This window comes from Lepidochelys kempii, chromosome 13, assembly GCF_965140265.1.
Source record: "Lepidochelys kempii isolate rLepKem1 chromosome 13, rLepKem1.hap2, whole genome shotgun sequence".
In the NCBI taxonomy this organism is placed as follows: Eukaryota; Metazoa; Chordata; order Testudines; family Cheloniidae; genus Lepidochelys; species Lepidochelys kempii.
Genome location: NC_133268.1, coordinates 2,116,186 through 2,137,404, shown reverse-complemented (window position 1 = coordinate 2,137,404; position 21,219 = coordinate 2,116,186). Strand labels below are relative to the sequence as shown.

The window sequence follows — 21,219 nt, the reverse complement described above, 5'->3', positions numbered from 1 at the left end:
GTGCGGCTCCACTAATTAGGTGGGTGGCCCTTTATGCTCTCGTGTGTGGCCGCCCAGGCGCGCACCTTAGAGGGAACTATCCGTGGACCACCTGAATGGAGCTTGCGGACCACTGGTGGTCTGCGGACCACAGTTTGAGAACCTCTGTACTAGAGCACGCTGCCTCAGGTAAATGCCTATGCAAATTAGATATGCACTTGTGCACGTCATTTTCCTGGCTCTCAGAGCCTTCACAAGGGGCCTAGCTAGAACCTTTAATGTATTAAATGTATTTAATGTAATAACCTTTAGTATTTCCTCCAGCTTTCCCAGAGACAGGCAGCAATACATGCAAATAGCTCCTGGGCAGCTGGGTGAGCAGCACGTTTGCACATTCAGAATGAGTAACTGTGGGTGCAAACAGGTTCCTGAGTGTGAAATTACCTCTTGTGTCTGTGGCACTTGTTTTTTGCATAGACAGCACAGGTGCAAGTATTTGAAAGTTTAGGCCCCCAAATTCTATGGGCCAGATTCTCCACAGGGGTAAGCAAGTGCAGTATGCATACTTCATCCCCATGGATTCTTTCCTTTCCAGCTCCATAGTCTATTCCTAGTGTCCCATTCTCTGTAGCCGCCTGCTCCCATTGCTCTGTCTGAGTGCCTCTTGATGAGCGTTCTGTGTTGTTTGAGGCGAGTGCCATCTACTGGGCTCTCCCCATATGAGCATGGTCAGATAACAAGGGAGTGTTATAATCCATTACAATCTACATACCACACAGACTATGCTGACAGCTTGTGCCTCACGCTCTCAAAGACTGTTCCTCTGAAACCTGTTATTTAGATGTAATATTCAGTGCTACTATGGGCAAGTCTGAATTTAAAATTCCCACTCTCCAGTTAGACATCTCGGGCACCACATCCACTGAACTCCATGGGAGAGATGTCTGAGGGAGAACTGTGCTCATATATGTTTAGGCTCTGGGAAAGTTGCTCTCAGTTCTATGGAGTTTCTCCATGCTAATGGGAGATCTGTATATGTTCTCACTTACATTCTTCTTCATGTACTGGGGCGGGGGGGGTCAGCAGAGATGGTTCCACGTGTGCAGTTATAGTGAGATTTGGAAAAAGATTATCGCTGAGGCAGCTTAAAAGCAGACATGAGCCTAGTATAGTCCCACAGGTCTTGATAGTAGAGTTGAGGGCCTGTGGCAGCAGATTTGGGTTATGATGATGTGCGCACTAGCTCGTGTGTGAGTGCTGGCAAATTCATGGATGTTTGTGTGAGTCCATGTGCATGACGGTTGGTGAACAGGTTATATCCCAGCTTCCAGTTCATGGAAATTTGCAAAGTCTGGTTCTGATACTTCAATTCATCAGCTACTGTCCTCTGCCATCTCCCCACAATGCGTGTAAGTGGTGCATAAGCCTCATGTTGACCCTGTGCAGAGGGCTGAATGCCACCCAGAATCCTGGTCTTTGCCTTCATTGATCCCCTGTCTTGAAGCTCAATGAACAACCCTTTCCTTAGGGGACAGGGATTTAGTCTGTCACCGCAGTTCTTCCCAGAGAGAGAGGATTCACTGCGCACTCATTGTTCTAGTCCTTGATTTCCAGGTGCTTGTTAATGATCAGCTAATGTCTTTCATGGTGCCCATGGATAAGGTCTGTTTCTGTGGCTCACAAACACTTTCTCCCCTTTCTAAAGGTTGCGGAAGGAATGGCTTTCATTGAGCAGAGAAACTACATCCACAGGGACTTGAGAGCTGCCAATATCCTGGTGTCAGCCACCCTGGTGTGCAAGATTGCAGATTTTGGACTGGCCAGAATCATTGAGGATAACGAGTACACGGCCCGGGAAGGTAGAGAGAGCTGCTGTGGATGCCATGCACAAATGCTGCTTGCATAACCTAATAGGCATGACAAAATGCACATGGACGGCCAAATTCAGAGGTGATGTGTAAGATGGTGTAACTTAGACTCCCTTAGGCCTTCTTACACCTACCTACCCATGTACACGGGAGTCTGAGTTGGCGTAATTTGCATGTCGAGGACATGTGGAAGAAGTTACCACATAGGTTAATGTAACATGGAGGCTACTTAACTTGCATCTCCATACATCCTTCTGTTAGTTACTTATCTTGCTATGTGCCTCACTTCTGACTGCTTGGCATGTGAGTTACACCTGACAATTTTGATCTATTTGCCAGGTGCCAAGTTTCCCATTAAATGGACTTCACCAGAAGCCATCAATTTTGGATCTTTCACTATAAAATCAGACGTCTGGTCCTTTGGAATCCTCCTGATGGAGATAGTTACCTATGGGCGGACCCCATACCCAGGTAGGAAGTTGAAATGTCTCCATATGCTATTCTTGGCTTGTCCATATAATCTACTTCTAGCTGAAGTTAGAACGGTATCAGGGAAGGAAGGGTGCCTTGAGAACTTTGAACCACAAAAGCTGGGGAGCAGCATCTGAAGACAGGGTCATGAGCACAGAGTTCCAGGTGACAAAGCCTTGGAACAAGAAGTAAAAGGCAGAGTACCCTGGGCATGGTGTGGTCACATCTCTGACCAACATGTATTATTCATTCATCCACGTTTGCTGTTTGGGCAGGTACCAGCCCAGACTGGATGGTGTGAAAGATTGAAACCCAGCTGGTGCTCTTAATTTAACCTTGATTACTCACTGTTTATAGCCTAAAAATACACTCCAGTTGAAATTGGCAGACATCAAAGTGCACAGAGCCCAAAGCAGCAGCCCCAGTTTTAGAGACTGAGAAAGGGCCATGAAATTAAGGTCTGTAGTTTCAAAGGTGTCCACTAAACTTAGGTGATTCCACTTCTGGGCACCCAGCTTGAAACACGGCTTGATTTCAGAGATGCTTAGCACCACTGACTGTGGATGGTCAGCACCTTTGAAATTCAGGGCCAACGCCAGGTGCTTCAGAGGGAATGAACAGAACATGTGATCCTCAAGTGATCCATCCCCTGTTGCCCATTCTCAGCTTCTGGCAAACGGAGGCTAGGGACACCATGGATGGACCTGTCCTTCATGAACTTATCTGGTTCTTTTTTGAACCCTGTTATAGTTTTGGCTTTCACAGCATCCCCTGGCAACAAGTTCCAAAAGTTGACTGTGTGTTGTATTAAGAAATAATTACCTTTTGTTTGTTTTTAAACTTGCTGCCTATTAAATGAAGAGTATGGTATTTATTTTTGGAGTGTTACGCAGAACTGGACTTCATAATTGATCTCTCTTATTGGGATAAAAAATGATTATGTTAATACTGCTTTGAATGTCATTGTCTCTGATTGCTGTACCTTTCCCAGGTAGTGGTATAGGGGCTTATCCCCACCCCCTCTTCCTGTGTTTTCTTCCTGTCCCTGTGTCTGGGGATCACACTTCCTAAAGGGATTGTTAAAAATCAAAATGAAAACACCTGTTTTAATACTCGGTTTCCCTCCTGTCTATTGTTGTGTTATAGGGATGTCTAACCCAGAAGTGATCCGTGCCCTGGAGCGTGGATACCGAATGCCGCGCACAGAAAACTGCCCAGAAGAGCTGTATGACATAATGATGAGATGCTGGAAGACCAAACCAGAAGATCGTCCTACCTTTGAGTACACACAGAGTGTTCTGGAGGATTTCTTTACTGCAACAGAGAGCCAGTACCAGCATCAGCCTTAATGTAGAAAATCCAGGGACAGCAATGAATATCCATAACTGTGCATACTATAGTACCTGTAATATACACACCCAGTCTGTTCTTCTCCTGTCCCATCCCTCCCTTAGTATTCCTTTATACATATTGCCCACTTCCATCAGCCTCTTCTTAGATACCAAAGATTTCCTGACACTGACTTGATTGAAGTTGAGAGGCAGAATGCAGTAGCATTACATTTCAGCCTCCTTGGGCTGTGAACTCCCTGGATAAGCTAAACACTGTTAGCCCTTGTTAGTATTTAGGTGTGAGACTGCTATGGAAAGTCCATTGCTGCAGAAAGTCTTCAGCAGATGGCTCCATTCCCTTTAAATCCATATAGAACTATTTCCCTAGCATAGTTCAAGAAGGGACTGTGATGTAGAAGGTGCCATCTTTCCAATGAGAGAGAAAACTGTGGGCTTGACTCTCTAAAGATCCCATGATGCTTGTTTGCTTTATGCAGATAGGATAACAGAGCAAATTACATTATGAATAACTACATTCTGACTAAAATCTCCCCATGCAGTTTCAAATGAATATAGTTTTCACTCCTCATCACAGTCATGTGTTGGAGTTGTGTACTGTTAAACAGCTGCTGGATTTCACCCTAGAAGTGGTCGCTTGTAAAGTGATTTGTAAAAGGCTTTAGGATCTCTGGATGAAAGGTGCCATGTAAAGCCTCTTTCAAACCCATTTCTCTTTTGTGATGGTTTCCTGCATGGATCTGATCTGCATCTTCTTGTGGGTGAACTATTGGCAAGTGCATTAACTAAACTAGATATTGAGCTCCTTGGAGCAGGAACCTCATCTTTTTACAAGACACGTAAAATGCCTTGCACATATATGGTAGTTTATAAATAACAGACATTGGCCTGATTTCCCCTCCCCACCCCCCACCCCCAGTTGCTCTGGCATAACAACAGCAGAATTTTGATTTTTCAACTCTTTTCTTGAGCTGTTTCTGCAGGTTTTATAGTGGCACCTTTCTGATTGTCTGAGAATTACAGGCGTGTTTCCTAAAAAACATGTTAGGAACACGATGCTCAGGACTGATATATTCTCATGCATTTTACAATGTAGAGTAGGTGGCACTGGAAATCTGAAGAGAAAGTAGTTAACTTCAGTGATTCCATCCAATTTGTTTCTCTGGGCAGGGGAGGATAGCACAATTTGCAGTTTAATAACTTGCATTTCTATGAAGGAACCCTGCATTTCTTGCACACTTATTTCAGGTTTTTAGTATTTAAAGATAGATTATGGTGGGGGGGGGGGAGTGGAAGGGGTGGCAGGAGTGAGGATAAAGATTTTTGACATGTTTAAGTCTCTCTTTTTCCTAATGAATTTTTGAGATAGTTAGGTGACTTTCCCCTTAACAGGAGAGAGACAGTGGAGGATGTGCTTCTATCTCAGCTTTGATTTTCAGTCAATAATTATTAAAACATTTTGCATTGTTTGTGGCTTTCTTTTAACATTGTATATGTGGAGCAGGTCCTCAAGGAATCAATTCTGAAGCACTTAGAGGAGAGGAAAGTGATCAGGAACAGTCAGCATGGATTCACCAAGGGCAAGTCATGCCTGACTAATCTAATTGCCTTCTATGACGAGATAACTGGTTCTGTGGATGATGGGAAAGTAGTGGACATGTTATTCCTTGACTTTAGCAAAGCTTTTGACACGGTCTCCCACAGTATTCTAGCCAGCAAGTTAAAGTAGTATGGGCTGAATGAATGGACTATAAGGTGGATAGAAAGCTGACTAGATTGTCGGGCTCAACGGGTAGTGATCAATGGCTCCATGTCTAGTTGGCAGCTGGTATCAAGTGGAGTGCCCCAAGGGTCGGTCCTGGGGCCGGTTTTGTTCAATATCTTCATAAATGATCTGGAGGATGGTGTGGATTGCACCCTCAGCAAGTTTGCAGACGACACTAAACTGGGAGGAGAGGTAGATACGCTGGAGGGTAGGGATAGGATACAGAGGTACATAGACAAATTAAAGGATTAGGCCAAAAGAAATCTGATGAGGTTCAACAAGGACAAGTGCAGAGTCCTGCACTTAGGACGGAAGAATCCCATGCACCGCTACAGACTAGGGACCGAATGGCTAGGCAGCAGTTGTGCAGAAAAGGACCTAGGGGTTACAGTGGACCAGAAGCTGGATATGAGTCAACAGTGTGCCCTTGTTGCCAAGAAGGCCAGTGGCATTTTGGGATGTATAAGTAGGGGCATTGCCAGCAGATCGAGGGACGTGATTGTTCCCCTCTATTCGACATTGATGAGGCCTCATCTGGAGTACTGTGTCCAGTTTTGGGCCCTACACTACAAGAAAGATGTGAAAAAATTGGAAAACGTCCAGTGGAGGGCAACAAAAATGATTAGGGGACTGGAATGCATGACTTATGAGGAGAGGCTGAGGGAACTGGGATTATTTTGTCTGCAGAAGAGAAGAATGAGGGGGGATTTGATAGCTGCTTTCAACTACCTGAAAGGGGTCTCCAAAGAGGATGGCTCTAGACTGTTCTCAGTGGTAGCAGATGGCAGAACAAGGAGCAATGGTCTCAAGTTGCAATGGGGGAGGTTTAGGTTGGATATTAGAAAAAACTTTTTCACGAAGAGGATGGTGAACCACTGGAATGCGTTACCTAGGGAGCTGGTGGAATCTCCTTCCTTTGAGGTTTTTAAGGTCAGGCTTGACAAAGCCCTGGCTGGGATGATTTAGTTGGGGGTTGGTCCTGCTTTGAGCAGGGGGTTGGACTAGATGGCCTCCTGAGGTCCCTTCCAACCCTACTATTCAATGAAAGAAGGCCTGGTATTACCTGTTTCTAGCTACTGGTACGTACCCTGTCCTCCCTTGGCTAATAGAGGGAGAGACCTCAGGTTTCAGGGCACGGTCTCTTCCTTCTAGGATTTACCCCAACAGAGGTATCCAGTATTGCCAATGCCCACTGGTGCGGCTACCACCTCTCTGTCCAGCTGGGGGCCCATCAACCAGCGTAACAACAGTGACAGATTGCCATCATTACGCTCCAGGGTTAACCACACAGGGCCGCGAAAGGGAATATGTCACACTGGGCTCCCTGTACCCTCTGCTGCCCTCAGTAAAGATGGCGCTGAGTGTTACAGACCCGCCCGCCGGGCCTGAGGCTGAGCCCTGCTGCCCTCAGTAAAGATGGCGCCGAGTGTTACAGACCCGCCCGCCGGGCCTGAGGCCGAGCCCTGCTGCCCTCAGTAAAGATGGCGCCGCAGGCAGGCCTGTCCCCGGAGCTGGGCCCGCTGTCGGTAGCTAGGGCATGGGGCGAGGGAGCGTAGCCCCGCGGAGGCAGTGCCTATGCTCGGCCGGGGCCCGGCCTCGGTCTTTCTTCGCTCCGCCTGGAGGGCCCGGCCCAGATCCCGGCTGCCCGGAACCGGCTTCCTCCGCCCGTCGCCGTCTCCATGGTGATAAACTTCCCCAACCAACCACTAACTACTTCCGCTTACGTCTGTCCCGACACGTGGATCCAAGATGGCGGCATCGGGGGCCACGGTAAGCGGAGCGGCGCGGCGCGGACGGTGCCTGTCAGGGCTCGGTACCAGCCTCCCCGGGGCGTCAGCGGCGCCCGGCGGGCCCGAGCTCCGGGCCCAGCCGCCCTGCCCCGCCCCGGGGCTTGTCCCGGCCTCTCCCTCCGGGGCCCGAGCTGGGCGGGGGCCGGGGCCCCGGGACGGCTGTGGCGGGGCGAGGGGGGAGTTTCGAGCCCTGGCTGGGGGGCAGGCGGGCGCCGGAGGCTCGGCGGGGGCGGGTCTTTCGCCGCCCGGGTGGGGCCTGAGGCTGCGGGGAGCCTGGGACCGGGCTGGCTGCTGGGCTCGGTACTGCCGGGGGCGGGGGGCCCATTGAGGCCCCGAGCTGAGTGCTGGTCGCGGGGGGGCGGGGGAGTATGCTGAGTTTCGAGACTTTGGGGGTTGCTTTGAGGGCCCGGGCAGGGCGTTGCTGAAGGAGAGAAGGTGCGGGCGCTGGGGCCCCGGGCTTGATCGGGGCACTGCTTTAATTCTGCGGCGCAACCCGGCTGCTTGCTGGGGAGTCACCGCTCCAGCAGCTCCCAGAACACTCCTCTCTCACAAGCGTCTCCTGAAATGAACCTAGCTGCCCGTGGGATTTGTCCCCTGCGTTGATCACACAGAGCAAGAGGCTCTCGCCCGAAATAACTGTTTTCCCTTGAATTCTGCTTCCTCTGAACTGTGGGGAAATAAACACCCTTCGCATGTGACACTGACTTGACCGATGCAAACTCTGCACAGGCCAGGCTTTAACTCGGGAAAGCCTGAAACGCGTTAGGCCTTTTATGCTAGTTGGTAGCAGCACTTTCTCTAGCCCTCTTAGCTCTGTGGTTCCTGTTACAAGGAATAATCCTGAGTTTAGTAGAATCACAGAAGTTGTAGGTGGGATAAACTCGTTACTTTGACTTGACTAGGAACAGTGGTCGTGTTCAGGTTGAGCTTAGTTAATAAGCATTAGAGCCCAGCCTTGGGTTGGGCATTTGACTGGTCCAAAAATAATGACCAAGTATTGTCAAAAACAATCAAATATTTTAAAGCACTAAGTTATTAGAACAATAAAACAGAAAAAATAAGATTGTATGGTCTCCAACAGGCTTAGCCTTAATTAAATACTTATGACTAATTACAAAAAACAGGTTAGTTAACTGAATTATTTTAACTCAAAAATGCAGAACACAGTGAAATGAAGTCCTAAACAAAATGAAGGAATGGCATCGTAGTGCAATCAAAGAGGTAGGTAGGCCGGCAGGCAGGCTGCTGCCTGCATCCAGGCATTCTTTTTGGAATAGTTGACAGTATTTGATTATGGTCAAATAGGCGGTCAGTTGATCTATGACCAGTCAGTTGATTGGCTTGCTAAGCCTAACCCAACCTAAACTTTTCCTAGTCAGGACAAACCTTAAAGTTTAAGAGTAGCAGCCGTGTTAGCCACAAATCCTCCTTTTCTTAAAGTTTAAATCATCCTATCTTCCCTACCCCTGCATGAGAGGGAGATGGGTGTGTTATGTTAAACAGGAAAGTTAGCATGGCTGTTGATGTCCTTATCACCTCCATTCACTAGCAGACTGCTTTGTGGAATGATTTCTCTGCTGCCCTGTTATTTTACATTTTATGCAAAAAGATTAGATTGTTGCTGTAAACATATTGCACAAAGGTGGCTTGTAGTTAAGAATTTTTGACCAAACATCCTTTTGTGTTTGTTTTTTCCCCGTTCTAAGACAGTGGTTCTCATATTTACTCTGCAGAGCTGCTTCTTTCTTAGTGATGAACTGTCGCAGTCTTCAAGGAGTCTTCCTGCTTTTGTAATCCAGTCTGAGACCTTGTTTATTCTTTATGCATTAGACATGCATCCGATGAAGTGGGCTTTAGCCCATGAGAGCGTAGGCTCAAATAAATTTGCTAGTCTCTAAGGTGCCACGCGTCCTCCTCGTTCTTCTGGTTTATTCTGCACTTCAAAAAATACATAAACCTCCCACTGTTCCACCATTATCAGCAGAGCTCCACAATTGATGGGAACAATTACAGAGCTAATGTAGGCAAGGCTCCTGTGTCTCTTTCCACTGCGGTGTCTAAACCTGCCCAGTGCAGGTCTAGATGGCATGGTGGTAAAATGCTGATGCCCTGTCTACACGAGCATTACCACTGGCAGTAGTGAATTGGAGATTTCCCCCCAAAAGCTAATACAGATACAGGTTTCTAGAGCGGTTTTTGACCAATACATCTTTTTTTGAAGCCCCTCTTTGCCTTTCCTACTTTGTGTCGTAAGTGGTGCAGGCTGACACGAACATTGGTAATAAATACACTGGAGAACAAATCAAAAACACAGAGTAACTTGGAGACAATAGAGCAGTGTGGACAATTCCTAATTATTAGCTGTATAACTAACTTCCAGAGCTTCTAATCAGGTCAGGGTCCCATTGTACTGGGTGTTGTGCAAATATAAGACAGTCCCTGCCCAAAAGAACTTGCAAGCTAAAGCCCTGTACCTATGGACAGGAAATAAACAGATCAGCAATAAGACAGGAGGTGTGAGGATTGAGCCAACCAGCTATATGCATCACAAAGCAAAACTATTTTCATGTGTCCTCTAATACTCTTAATACTATTTTGTATGGAACCAAACATTTTAGCTGACTCAGGTCGGATTGGGAGGGAAGTGTCCATCAGACCAGGTGGCCCACAATATGAAGAGGTTGAACTGTTCTTGGTAATGGCAAAATTGAGAGTAGGACTCTTTTATGTAATCCATTTAACAGGAACATGGACTTAGGCCGAACACTTAGTGCCAGGTTTAACGGGGGATTATATTTGTGTGTCAAATATTAGTGCAAGTTGTAGTAATAAAACTAGATATGTATAGCCACCTTCCCTCCTTGGTTCCTGGAGGTCTTCACGAGCATTAGTTTATTACACCTCACAAAACATCCCAGGGATGTAGGCAGGTATGACAGATGTGGGAAAAGAAGTCCGTGAGAAATCCGGTGACCTGCCTGAGGTGTCACCGTAAGTCAGTGGCGGTGCTTTTTTCTATCACTTAGCGTCCTTTTGTGGAAGGATGCTCATACCGGTTCGGAGATATATATATATATAGTGTGTGTGTGTGTGGCTTATACATGAGCGACATCAACATACTTTGTGGATACAAGTGTTGGGGCAGTGATAGCTGGGAAGGGATGTGTGACGTGTTCTATGTCGTGTTAGGGCCAGAGGATGCTATGGGAGATTGTTTAAAGATTCTTTGCATGGAAGTACTGGAATTTTCATCTATTTTGCTTCAGAAATCTATATTACCCTGTTTGTTCTTTCGCTGTGGAATTGTTCCTTTGCCCATTTAGAAGGCTGAGGCCTCTGGGCTCTTTCTTCGGTGTAACTTAAGTTGCTCAGAGGTGTGGAAAAGCCACCCCCCGGAGCGATATAAGTTACACCAGCCTAAGCACCTGTGTGGACAGCGCTGTGTTGGCGGGAGGAGCTCTTCTTCTACCGCAGCTCAGGGAGGTGGAGTAATTATGCCGACGACGGGAGAGTGCATAGAGCGTCTGCCCTAGCAGCAGAGCAGCTGTGTCACTGTAGCTATTCTAGTGTAGACTAGCCCTCTGTTTTGTGTAGAGGTGAGAGCACAGGAGGCTGTTCACAGCTCCCCAAGTGTCAAAGGGACAGTCTGCAAGCAGCGTGAATACAGCATTTGTCTCCTTGCCAAAGGCTTTCAGTGGCTCTACTGAGTGCATGTGAAAGCTGGTCAGAAATGTAATAAAGATGAGCTTGTCCACACAATTGCCAAGAATATCTAACAAGACTGCTTTAAAAACACTGGGACACACTACATAGGTTTCTCTTCTCTATTTTGCTGGCTTTTCTTCCAAACGTGGCTTTATGTGAGTTAAAAGGGGCCTGGCACTGCCCCTAGCATAGAGGCCGGAAAGATGCACACTAACTGAAAGAGCAGATCACACTGATGTTTTTCCCTTTTGTTGTCTATATGGTGTCAGTCACCACTGAGCTCCCCTCCCCCTCCATTTCCACCCTTTGAGTACACCTGTAATGTTGTCACTGGGTTTGCAAGTGAACTTCGAAACTGTGGTCAGAAGGAAGTCCCAAAGCAAGCCCTGTGTAGAGCCTGTGATACGACTAATGTTACTGCCATCTGAGGTTAGCCTGTGTGAATTATGGTCCTGGTCTTGGTGCTGTCCCCAGTAGACGCTGCTTGCTGGCAGTCTTGGCAGAGAGGCCACTGCTTTGAATGGACTTTGAGACTGGCTTTTTCACCCCCCTGGAGATAGTCCCTCCAGATTAGGTTTGAGGCATGTTGGCAGACAGGCATGGAGAGAAGCTTGCAGTGTATTTGTTCTGTAGATAAACTGTGGAACTCAGTCTCTTGTGCTGGCATCTTCAGTGGCTGTAAATTCTCTCACCCTGTGTGCATGCACTTTTTAAAATATAATAAAAACATCTAGTAAGCTCCTGTCTAGCCAAGACACAGGCGGGGGGCTCAGCTATAGACAAGTGTCTGTTTTGGAAAGCACTAACAGATTCACAGATTAACTGGTGGCTGTTCTTAATGACTTCATAAATTAGATTCATAACAGTCAGTGGAACTTTCTGCTGGAATTGTTTGCTCATGTTAAGTTTGGTGATTATTCAGAAGGAACTTCTTGGAGAGAATTTGGTATGTGACTCTGCCTGATGCCGTTCAGTGCTGAGTTTCACACATGGAAGAACGTCACTTGTCTGGTGGTATGATTATTACATTGTGTAGTTGGGAGGACCTTGTTGACACACATCAGGAATTTCTGGTGGTGATGGGTTCACTTAGCCTCACAGCAATAAGGGAGTTCTCTCTCTGGTCTCTCTCAGTGAGATTTAACTTCCAGGTCTGCAGAAAAGCATAGAATTCCTGTGCAGCTCTCTGTTTGTGGAGAGATCTTAGAAGTAGCCTTGTTTGAAAGAGAGTGCTGTTGCTTTTTCTGTGCTTTCCTCTCCTCCAGATTTTGTTGTGCCTGTCCCTTTGATGGGTTTATCACAATGGAACGGGGACAGTCGTTCTTGTCTGGCTATCCAACTTCAGAGTGAATGCTGCTGCTCTAGCTGCTTGTTTTCTCTCTCATTTGCGGCTTAGTGGTTTTGTGAGAAACTAAATAATGAAACTTAGGGCTTGTTTATACTACCACCCAGGATCGACCTAAGAGATGCAACTTCAGCTACATGAATAGCGTAGATGAAGTCATCATGCTTAGATATACGTACCGCGGTGTTTTCACTGTGGTAAGTCAACAGCTGACACTCTCCCGTCGACTCTGCTTGCGCTTCTTGTTCTGGTGGAGTACCAGAGTTGACGGGAGAGTGCTCAACGGTCGATTTATCGTGTCTATACCAGATACAATAAATCGACCTCCGCTGGATCGATCGCTGCCCACCAATCCAGCGGGTAGGGTAGACAAGCCCTTCGTCAATTATGACTCTTGTGCTTAAAGGTTTTCTATTGGGATCTGGAATTATGTAACTCCATGGTACCACTTGTTGCCACATGGTGCAACTTCCCAGTACACCAATGGGATTTTCCATCACTAGAGTGATTTTTCTTTTTGAAATATACAATGGAGGTCTACTTTGATGTATCAATCAGAATGTCATGCAGATGTTTTAAGGCTCCTTTACATTGCCAAATTGGTGTAAAGGACAGTATGGCCTTATAAATGCTTACAGTGCTTTAATGATTAGAACTGGTCTAAATTTCCTATCAGTGTGCTCCATGAACTGTTTGCTACTGACTTTTCTGGTCAGTAGCCACTATAAATCGTGAGTTTGATTCCCCAGCCCTCGCTTGCTTTTCTGTTGCCTGTGATGTAACACTGAGCATATGGCTGCATATATTTGTTGACTAATAACTAGAAATAAAGAGTCAAACCTAGCTACCTTACTATTAGGCAAGGGGGTTTGGGGATTTCCTCCAATGCTCTCTACTCCCATTGTATTGTAGTTTAAATAAATTACCAAAATAATTGAAACCAGAGTGATTATATTGCATTATTTTGACAAAATATGCAGAATTTTAAAATATCGTGTACAGAATTTTAATTTTTTTTAGTGCAGAATTCCCCCAGAAGTAAAGTAAGCAGAGTTGTTTTTTTAAGGAGGCAGGACACAGTCCTACAACCTTTTACTCGTTTAGCTTCCGAAGAAACCGAAAGGAGTCTCACATGTGTCCAGTTTTGGGCCCCACACTTCAAGAAGGATGTGGATAAATTGGAGAGAGTCCAGCGAAGGGCAACAAAAATGATTAGGGGACTGGAACACATGAGTTATGAGGAGAGGCTGAGGGAGCTGGGATTGTTTAGCCTGCAGAAGAGAAGAATGAGGGGGGATTTGATAGCTGCTTTCAACTACCTGAAAGGGGGTTCCAAAGAGGATGGCTCTAGACTGTTCTCAATGGTAGCAGATGACAGAACGAGGAGTAATGGTCTCAAGTTGCAGTGGGGGAGGTTTATATTGGATATTAGGAAAAACTTTTTCACTAAGAGGGTGGTGAAACACTGGAATGCGTTACCTAGGGAGGTGGTAGAATCTCCTTCCTTAGAGGTTTTTAAGGTCAGGCTTGACAAAGCCCTGGCTGGGATGATTTAACTGGGAATTGGTCCTGCTTTGAGCAGGGGGTTGGACTAGATGACCTTCTGGGGTCCCTTCCAACCCTGATATTCTATGATTCTATGATTCTATGTGGAGGCACTGCTGGGCTAGGCCTTGGAGTTGAGCAAATCGGTTGGCACATGTCCATATTGTTGCAGCTATGTTTCTTTTTTGTCTCAAAACAAGGAAGCAGACCTGCAAATGTGAAAGCAAAGGTCCTGATACCAGCATTAACTCCTTCCATTGTACATGCTGCATGTTGTTGTTCATTGGACAGCTATGCCAGGAATCTAAACTGGAGAATTCCGTAAAACCCCACCTGTCTCCCTCCTCCTCTTTGTCCTCTCGGCTTTACCTTCAAGGCCTTGCACAATCTCATCTCTGCCTGTTCTGTACCTTTGCTCTTGTTCTCGCTTCCCAATCCTCTCTCCTTAAGGTTCTCTGTATCTGCAGCTCTCAGCTTCACACCACCTTTCTGGCTGGCCCTTGCATCTGGAACAGTCTCCTTCTGTCAAATGTCCACTGAAGACCTGCTGCTTCCTCAAATCCTTCCTGTCATGCCTCCAGGCCTGCTCATTTCCTGAGCCACACCCTTGTTTTATCCAATTACATTGTAAGCTCCTCAGGGCAAGGTTTGCACCTTACTCTGTTTTGTAAAGTGCAGGGTACGTTTCTGACACTATATAAACGTTAAGTGCAGTGGCTGTGACAGAGCTGGCTGCTGTGTGATGCAGAGCAAGGGTGATTTCTCCTCTTAGCGTTTTATCCACCTATGAGACCTTTTTCATCTTAATGGCACCAAACCAGGGTTCATGCAGAGGCTTACATTATAAAGCGTTTGTACTCTAGATTAGATTATTGGATTTGGGGAATATTAGTAAAGCTGTAATCTTGTGTTGCAGTTGAATGAATATGGGAAATCGGAGAACACCCCTGTGTTTATTTGTCGTTGTGACAGGGTGTCTGTCCATTGCTTTGCTGTGCATCTCTGTTCAAGGTCCTTTCTGTTGACTCATGCTGGCAGCCAGAGCAGGTGGGGGCCTATTAGCTCCAAGGGTACAGAAGGCAGAGGGGAAATAGAGCCAGGTACAGGGGGGCTCTGCAGGGGAACATAGGAATAGCTAATTTCAGGAGGAAGCTTAGCCTGAGGTTTGTTGCTTAAACTAATGATAAAGAAAACTCTGGGAAGGGGTAAGTATTTAGAGTGTGCTTACAGATATTGTAGTGCTTTATCATAGACTCACAGTTTGGGATGGATGTCCTCACTCGTCGTCCTTGTTGTGGGACTGTGCTTTGTCATGGTTGATGGGCAGTTGTGAATTTCCAGAGGCCAGCATCTTCTCCTCACTGCTCTGCACTGTGTCCACTGCCTCTGGCCAAAGAGGTCTGACTTGCATTAGTTTCCTCGAGCCTGCCAATACAGCTTTTGTTGGACAGAGGCAGTGCGTAGCTTCTACAAGATACTCCATCTTCAGAAGCAGGCGTGTCCTTCCTCCACATACTCCCAGACCCTACTCACCCACCCCAGCAGCTAAACTCTGTCCCAGACTGTGATCCACCAGTGCAGCTTCTTCCCCTTTTCCTCGTCTAGCCCCATGTCATTTGGCCAGCCTGTTCCCTCTTTTTTCTATTTTCTCCGCTCTCTTCCTGTTCTCTCTTGTGCTTCCTTTCACCACTTTTCCCTAGCCTCTGCCTATAGACATCGTGACCCCAGGAGAGTGACATGGACTTTGCTGCTTTTATAGGGAAACTGCACAGGAAAGTGTTGACCATAGATTTGTCTTCACTGCACTGTTAGCTCGAGGTATAACTTGAATGTTGCCCCAAACCTGACCCCATCCCTACACAAATCTCTAGCTTGAGTTAAGTGGTGCTTTAAACTCCAGCTAGTGGACCCATTAAGAGACATGGGTTGATGCTTGAGTTTGCAATGTAGGGGAGGATGCAGCTACAGGTTATTCTCCTGAGGGCATTCTGTGAAGAAGAAAAAATTCTGCACCAAAAAAATAAAAATTTTGCGCACAGTATTTTAAAATTCTGCAAAATTTTATTTGCCAAACAGCGTGGCATTGGGGAGCACAAGCCATGGGCTGCACAGAGGTGGGAGATCACTGTGTAGCTCCTCCCCGGGACACGGACTCAGTGGTGAGGCTGCACCCAAGCCAGACATCGTGCAAGGACCGGGCTGCCCCAGAAATACTTCAGGGCCATGCCAGGTGCACCAGGTGTGAGCAGGCAGGCTCAGCAAGGCAGGATCCATGTGTGGAGGGACGTAGTGTGGGGGTGATCCAGGTGTGGGATGAGACTGTCCTGTGTGTGGGGCAGTCTGGGTGCAGGCAGCTTAATGGGGGATCTGGGTACAGGGGGGATCTGGATGCACAGGGGCTTGTTGGGGGGGTTCTGGGTGCAACAGTAATAGGACTCTGCGGGGGGTCCAGGTGAAGATGGTTGGGGCTCAGTGCGGAGGTGGTCTGGGTGTGTGGGGATAGAGCTTGGCAGGGGGGTCGGGGTATGGAGGGTTCAGTGGGGGGGGGTCCAGGTGCTGGGTTAGTGGGCTCAGTGGGGTGGGGATCCAGGTGCAGCTGGTTGGGGCTCGGTGGGGGTGGGGATCCAAGCACAGGTGACTCATTGGGGTGGTCTAGGTGCAGGGGGATTGGGGCTCATCGAGGGGTTCTGAGTGCGGGGGCGGGAACTGAAGCTTGGTGGGAGGGTCTGTGTAGAGGGGGTCTGGATGCACAGGAGTTGGGCAGATGGGGGAGCAGCTTCCTGTACAGCGATTTTTTTCCCCCTCCCCTGCAGCTGAGGAGCAATGGGTAAAGGAAGCTTGGGGGGGAGGGAGTTTGCAGAACTTCCTGCAGCTGCGGGAGAAATCTGTGGGTGGGTCTGACCTGGCCCTGGATGCTGTGCAGGAGAAGAGGAAGTCCAATCAGATTAGCAGCTGAGCCCAGCTCTGGGTAGGAGCCACCCCCGGGTTTTACCCTGTCCTGCCCCATAGCAATTTACCTCTCTGCCAACTGCCCTGGGCACCTGAAACTGTAGGCGCTGACTTCCCTTCTGCCCGATGGGTGCTCGACCCCCACCTCTTCCTGCCCATGCACTGCCCTCGCCCCACCCCCATTCCACCCCTTCCCCAAAGTCCCTGCCCCACCCCGCCTTTTCCCACCCCAGTCCCGCCCCTGCCCTGCCTCTTCACCTCCTTCCCTGAGTGTGCCATGTCCCCACTCCTCCCTCTCCCTCCTGGAAAGTCTTAAGCGCTGCCAAACAGCTGTTAGGCGCCGGGGAGGCGGGCAGTGCTGGGAGGAGTGGGGACGCAGCATGCTCGGGGCGGGGGGGTGGAGAAGGAGGTGAGAAAGTGGGAGCTTGGCTGCCGGTCGGTGCAGAGCACCCGCTAATTTTTCCCTGTGGGTGCCCCAGCCCCAGAGCACCCACAGAGTCAGTGCCTATGCCTGAAACATACTGCTGGGGAGGGTCACATGACCACTGTTGTGGCTTCCCTTTGCTTCCCCATCAGAAAGTCATTTTTCTGCGGGGAAGCAAAGAAATCTGCAGGGGACACGCATTCTGTGCATGCGCAGTGGAGCAGAATTCCCCCAGGAGTAAGGTTACAGCTGGAGTTAGCACCATTCATGAGCTGCTAATCAAATTGCTGTGCGCAACTCACGTGTTGAGTGAGAATGTTGTTTTGCAGTGTGGCTGCTCTTATTTGAGCTAATTGTTGCAGGGAAGATAAGTCCTGTGAACAGCAGCCCAGAGGTTGCTGCTGGAGAATTACTGAAGTGCAGTCCTGGCTAGTGCCGGGTCTAATATCCTGCTCTATAGCGAAACATGGAGTTACCAGGGTGAAGAATAATGTGTATTGTACTTGTATCAGCCTGGGGATTGTTACACACCTATCAGATTATGTAGTGTGCAGCAAGAATGTAAAGGTGGGGGGAGGTTTCAGATACAGCATGCCATGGAAAGGCGTCTTTGTCGGGAGTGGAATGAGAAAAATGGTGATGAGATCATCAAGTGTCCATGGTCAACTGCTTCAGAGCTCTTGTTATCCTAGATCTGTAGCACTTTGCAGTTCTGGTCTATAGTGTATTCCACCTAAGAAATTTGAAGCACTTCATGAATATTAATTGAGCTTCACAACATGCGCCTGAGGTAGGTAGACAGGCAAATATTATCCCTATTTTAAAGATGGAAAAACAGAGGTGGAAAGTGATTTGCCAAGAGTCACAAAATCAGGAATAGAACCCAGTTCTTCTGACTCAGTTGTACTTGAATTGCTAGACCATGCAGCCTTTATAAATGTCATTAGCGGACTGGGGATTTCTTGTCCACCATGTCACCTTTCTTCCATCGGGTTTTGCTCTGATCTGTGTCCCCCAGGTGGTGCAGCCGTGATATCTCTTTTCCTTTTCAGGAAAGGCCGATATGTTTGCTGATGCTGCTTGCACTCTTTCATGAGACAAGCTCCTTCTATGTACCAGGTGTAGCTCCAATCAACTTCCACCAGAAGGATCCCGTAGAAATCAAGGTAGGATGGATTTCACAGGAACAAAAATGGCAAGAGGGAACACATTTATTTATAGCACAGTAGCCAAGTTGGACTACCAAAGTCAAGCTTTGGAATCTTGCCTCTAAAATTCAGTGCTCATGTAAAATGTCAGTAAAAAGGGGCTTCTGGGCCATACCTGTTGTCGTCGTCGTCCTCCTCCTCCTCCTCCCCCCTCAAAGTCCCAACTTATTTTTTTATTCTCTTCAGTTTCTCTCTTGGCCACCCATTTCTTCTCTCAGGTATTTCTTTGAACCATGCAAACAGCTGCACCAGAAACCCTGCAGACGTCGCTCTGCTTGGCACAAGAGATTTCCCAGCAGCATTGGTTACAAAGTGAAAGTAATCAAAACTTCTCTGTCTCCAATACTGTGCATGATATATGCATGAGGTAACTGAGTGAAACTGCCATCAGGGCAGTTCTTGGGCTACAAGCAAAGCGTGAAGTGGCTGTGTCCTGAAGATGATGGGATAAAGCCAAGGATAGAACGAAACACTTTCAAGTTGTTGGTTCAAGTCAGTTCTCACGAGCTCTCTCCCCATGCCAGGAATAAACTGAAATCCACAATATGCCCCCATATCCTTCCTCCAGACCTCAAACGCCCACGAAGATGGCAAAGGTTGCCGACACTCCCACACAATGTTATTAATATCCAACTCTGGAACTGCGTCTATCCTGCTGGGAGAGAGTTCAGACTTGCTTTCTAGACAGAAACAGTCCTAAAGCCATTTATTTATTTATTCTAAAGCTGTGGGCTAAATTGCTTACAAGGCATCCAGAAAAGTAGATGTCTGTGGGGATGTTGGGGTTGTCTAGTCATATACCAAGCACAGTGCAACTCACTTTCTGGTCACAAATCCCCTGACCCAAGCTATTTTAAGCGAACAGCTCGGGGCTACAGTAAAATCACAAAGTAGCCTCAGGAGGAATTGGATTGGAATAGCAACTCTCAAAAGGATTTCAAAAGCTACATGTGTCCTCCAGCAGTGAGACCGGTTGGCAAATCCTCCTGTACGTTTCCATAAGTGAGGTTGGCTTCAGTTACAAACAGCTCCTGTTTGTCAGAACAGATGTGCCCTTTATACTGGATCTCTGCACCTCAGTTGTGCCCTACATTTTTGTGGATGCCCACCAGCAGTATTCAGTTTTGTCAGTATCTGTTGTCTTCAGAAGCAGCTTCTGCTCAACTCTTCATATAGGATTGAGGACATGACTAGGGCCTGGTCTATACTACAAACTTTTGTCAGCACAACTGTGTTGGTCAGGTGCACAGAGGGTGATCTCTGACCACAACTGTGAGTAAAAGCATCCACTGTAGAAACAGTTATTCCCGCAAAAGTGCAATTTTGCTTGGATGAGCTTCCTCCACCCTGGGAGTGCTCTGCCAGGATAGTTATACTGGCAAAGCGCACCTTGTGTAGAGCTGGCCTAGGATTTTTCCAAAGGCAACGACAGTGGTCACACCAAACCATTTTCACAAACTTGTGACCCATTCATGTGCTTCAGAAAATAGGCATGGGAGAGATTCAAGAGGACTGTAGTTATAGGGGAGTGACATATTGGGCACATCTGCGTCAGGTATTTCTTTGCTACTGAAAAATGGGGCTGCTGCAGCAGGTACGGCACATAGAACTATTAATAGGCTGCAGAGGTGAAGAAGTCTGGACTTAACCATAACTTCCATTTCCCCTTTCCTAGAACAGGGCTCCAAATAAAGGCTTGGAACTAATGTATCTGGGTATCTGCGTGTCTTGTGAAGAAGACAGTTGCATGGTAAAATTTGAGAGGGATACCTTTCTATTATACACAGTGGGGTTCACTCCCCCACTGCTGCCCAACCAGCCCCTTACAAACATTTCATACTCAATTCTGGCTCTCTGGTGCCCTAGTTAACTTTGTGATCGTTCCTATGCGTAAGAGAATTACTCCACTAAGCCTGATGTAGCTGGTGGAGTTGGTAACCTTACAGACTTCAGTTACTGGAGCAGGTTTTTCCTACGCTTAGTGGATTAGTTGTTTGATGGTGGTGGGAAGGGCAGTTCAGATTGGCTTTCCCCCCACTGAGACTATCTTAGAAAGTGTGTTTCCCTTTGAAATTGGTCTTCTGAATGAGACTTCAATTTCCAACTGATGTAGGGAGCATAGGAAATGGTCTGAGTTTTTAGCGGGTCACAGAGGGGAAGATAACAGCTACTTCTTTCTTCAGGCTGTGAAGCTCACCAGTTCACGAACCCAGCTGCCATATGAGTACTATTCATTGCCTTTCTGCCAACCCAACAAGATAACGTACAAGGCTGAGAATCTGGGTACGTACCCATCACACAGCATGCTCTCTGTATGTAAATATGTTGCTGTCTAGGCCCGTGCAATCTCATAGGCTGAGCAATAGCAGCACCTGTACTTGGAACGCAGTAATATTTGCAGCCCTACCTCTTGCATGGTCTGGGTGTGAGTGACTCCAATGTGTGCATTTTAAGTGGGAGAAATAATTGCAAATGCAGCCTATGATAACCTGTGAATTAAAAGAGGGGAGGCACTCTCCAGTGTACCATGCTCTTCTTGCTAGTTGATTAGAGGCAGCAGCAGGAAGCTGGAATTCCCAGTTAGCCAAGAAGTGATGGGAAATGCTTCTTTGATGGACCTACAGAAATAAGAACCCGCCAATGTACTTGGTGCTTCAGACAAACAAGACAAGATCCTTGCTCCAAACTGTTCTTTCGCATCTCTTTCCATACAGTCAGCATCTGCTGTAACCTCTCCAGCTTCCGTAAGACTCTGCTGTCCACACTGTAACTCACTGAAGTTGCCCTCATTGCTCCATGATAAACAGCATGCTAGAAACCC

The 21,219-nt window shown here is 47.3% G+C and overlaps 2 protein-coding genes across 5 annotated transcripts in view; both read left to right on the top strand.

Moving 5' to 3' along the window:
• Window positions 1–5,315, top strand: part of HCK (HCK proto-oncogene, Src family tyrosine kinase) — a 31,676-nt gene extending 26,361 nt beyond the window's left edge. For all 4 annotated transcript variants that reach the window (XM_073308868.1, XM_073308867.1, XM_073308865.1 and 1 more), the window contains 3 exons: window positions 1,685–1,838; window positions 2,187–2,318; window positions 3,465–5,315. In XM_073308868.1, coding sequence (XP_073164969.1) covers window positions 1,685–1,838; window positions 2,187–2,318; window positions 3,465–3,667 — 489 coding nt within the window. In that variant the 3' untranslated portion in view covers window positions 3,668–5,315. The remainder of the gene's footprint in view (window positions 1–1,684; window positions 1,839–2,186; window positions 2,319–3,464) is intronic.
• A 1,789-nt stretch (window positions 5,316–7,104) lies between these two features.
• The window catches only part of TM9SF4 (transmembrane 9 superfamily member 4), a 26,417-nt gene continuing 12,302 nt past the window's right edge, over window positions 7,105–21,219 (top strand). Inside the window, exons 1-3 of the mRNA XM_073308710.1 lie at window positions 7,105–7,202; window positions 18,243–18,356; window positions 20,582–20,681. Of these exons, the coding sequence (XP_073164811.1) occupies window positions 7,182–7,202; window positions 18,243–18,356; window positions 20,582–20,681 (235 nt within the window). The 5' untranslated portion in view covers window positions 7,105–7,181. The remainder of the gene's footprint in view (window positions 7,203–18,242; window positions 18,357–20,581; window positions 20,682–21,219) is intronic.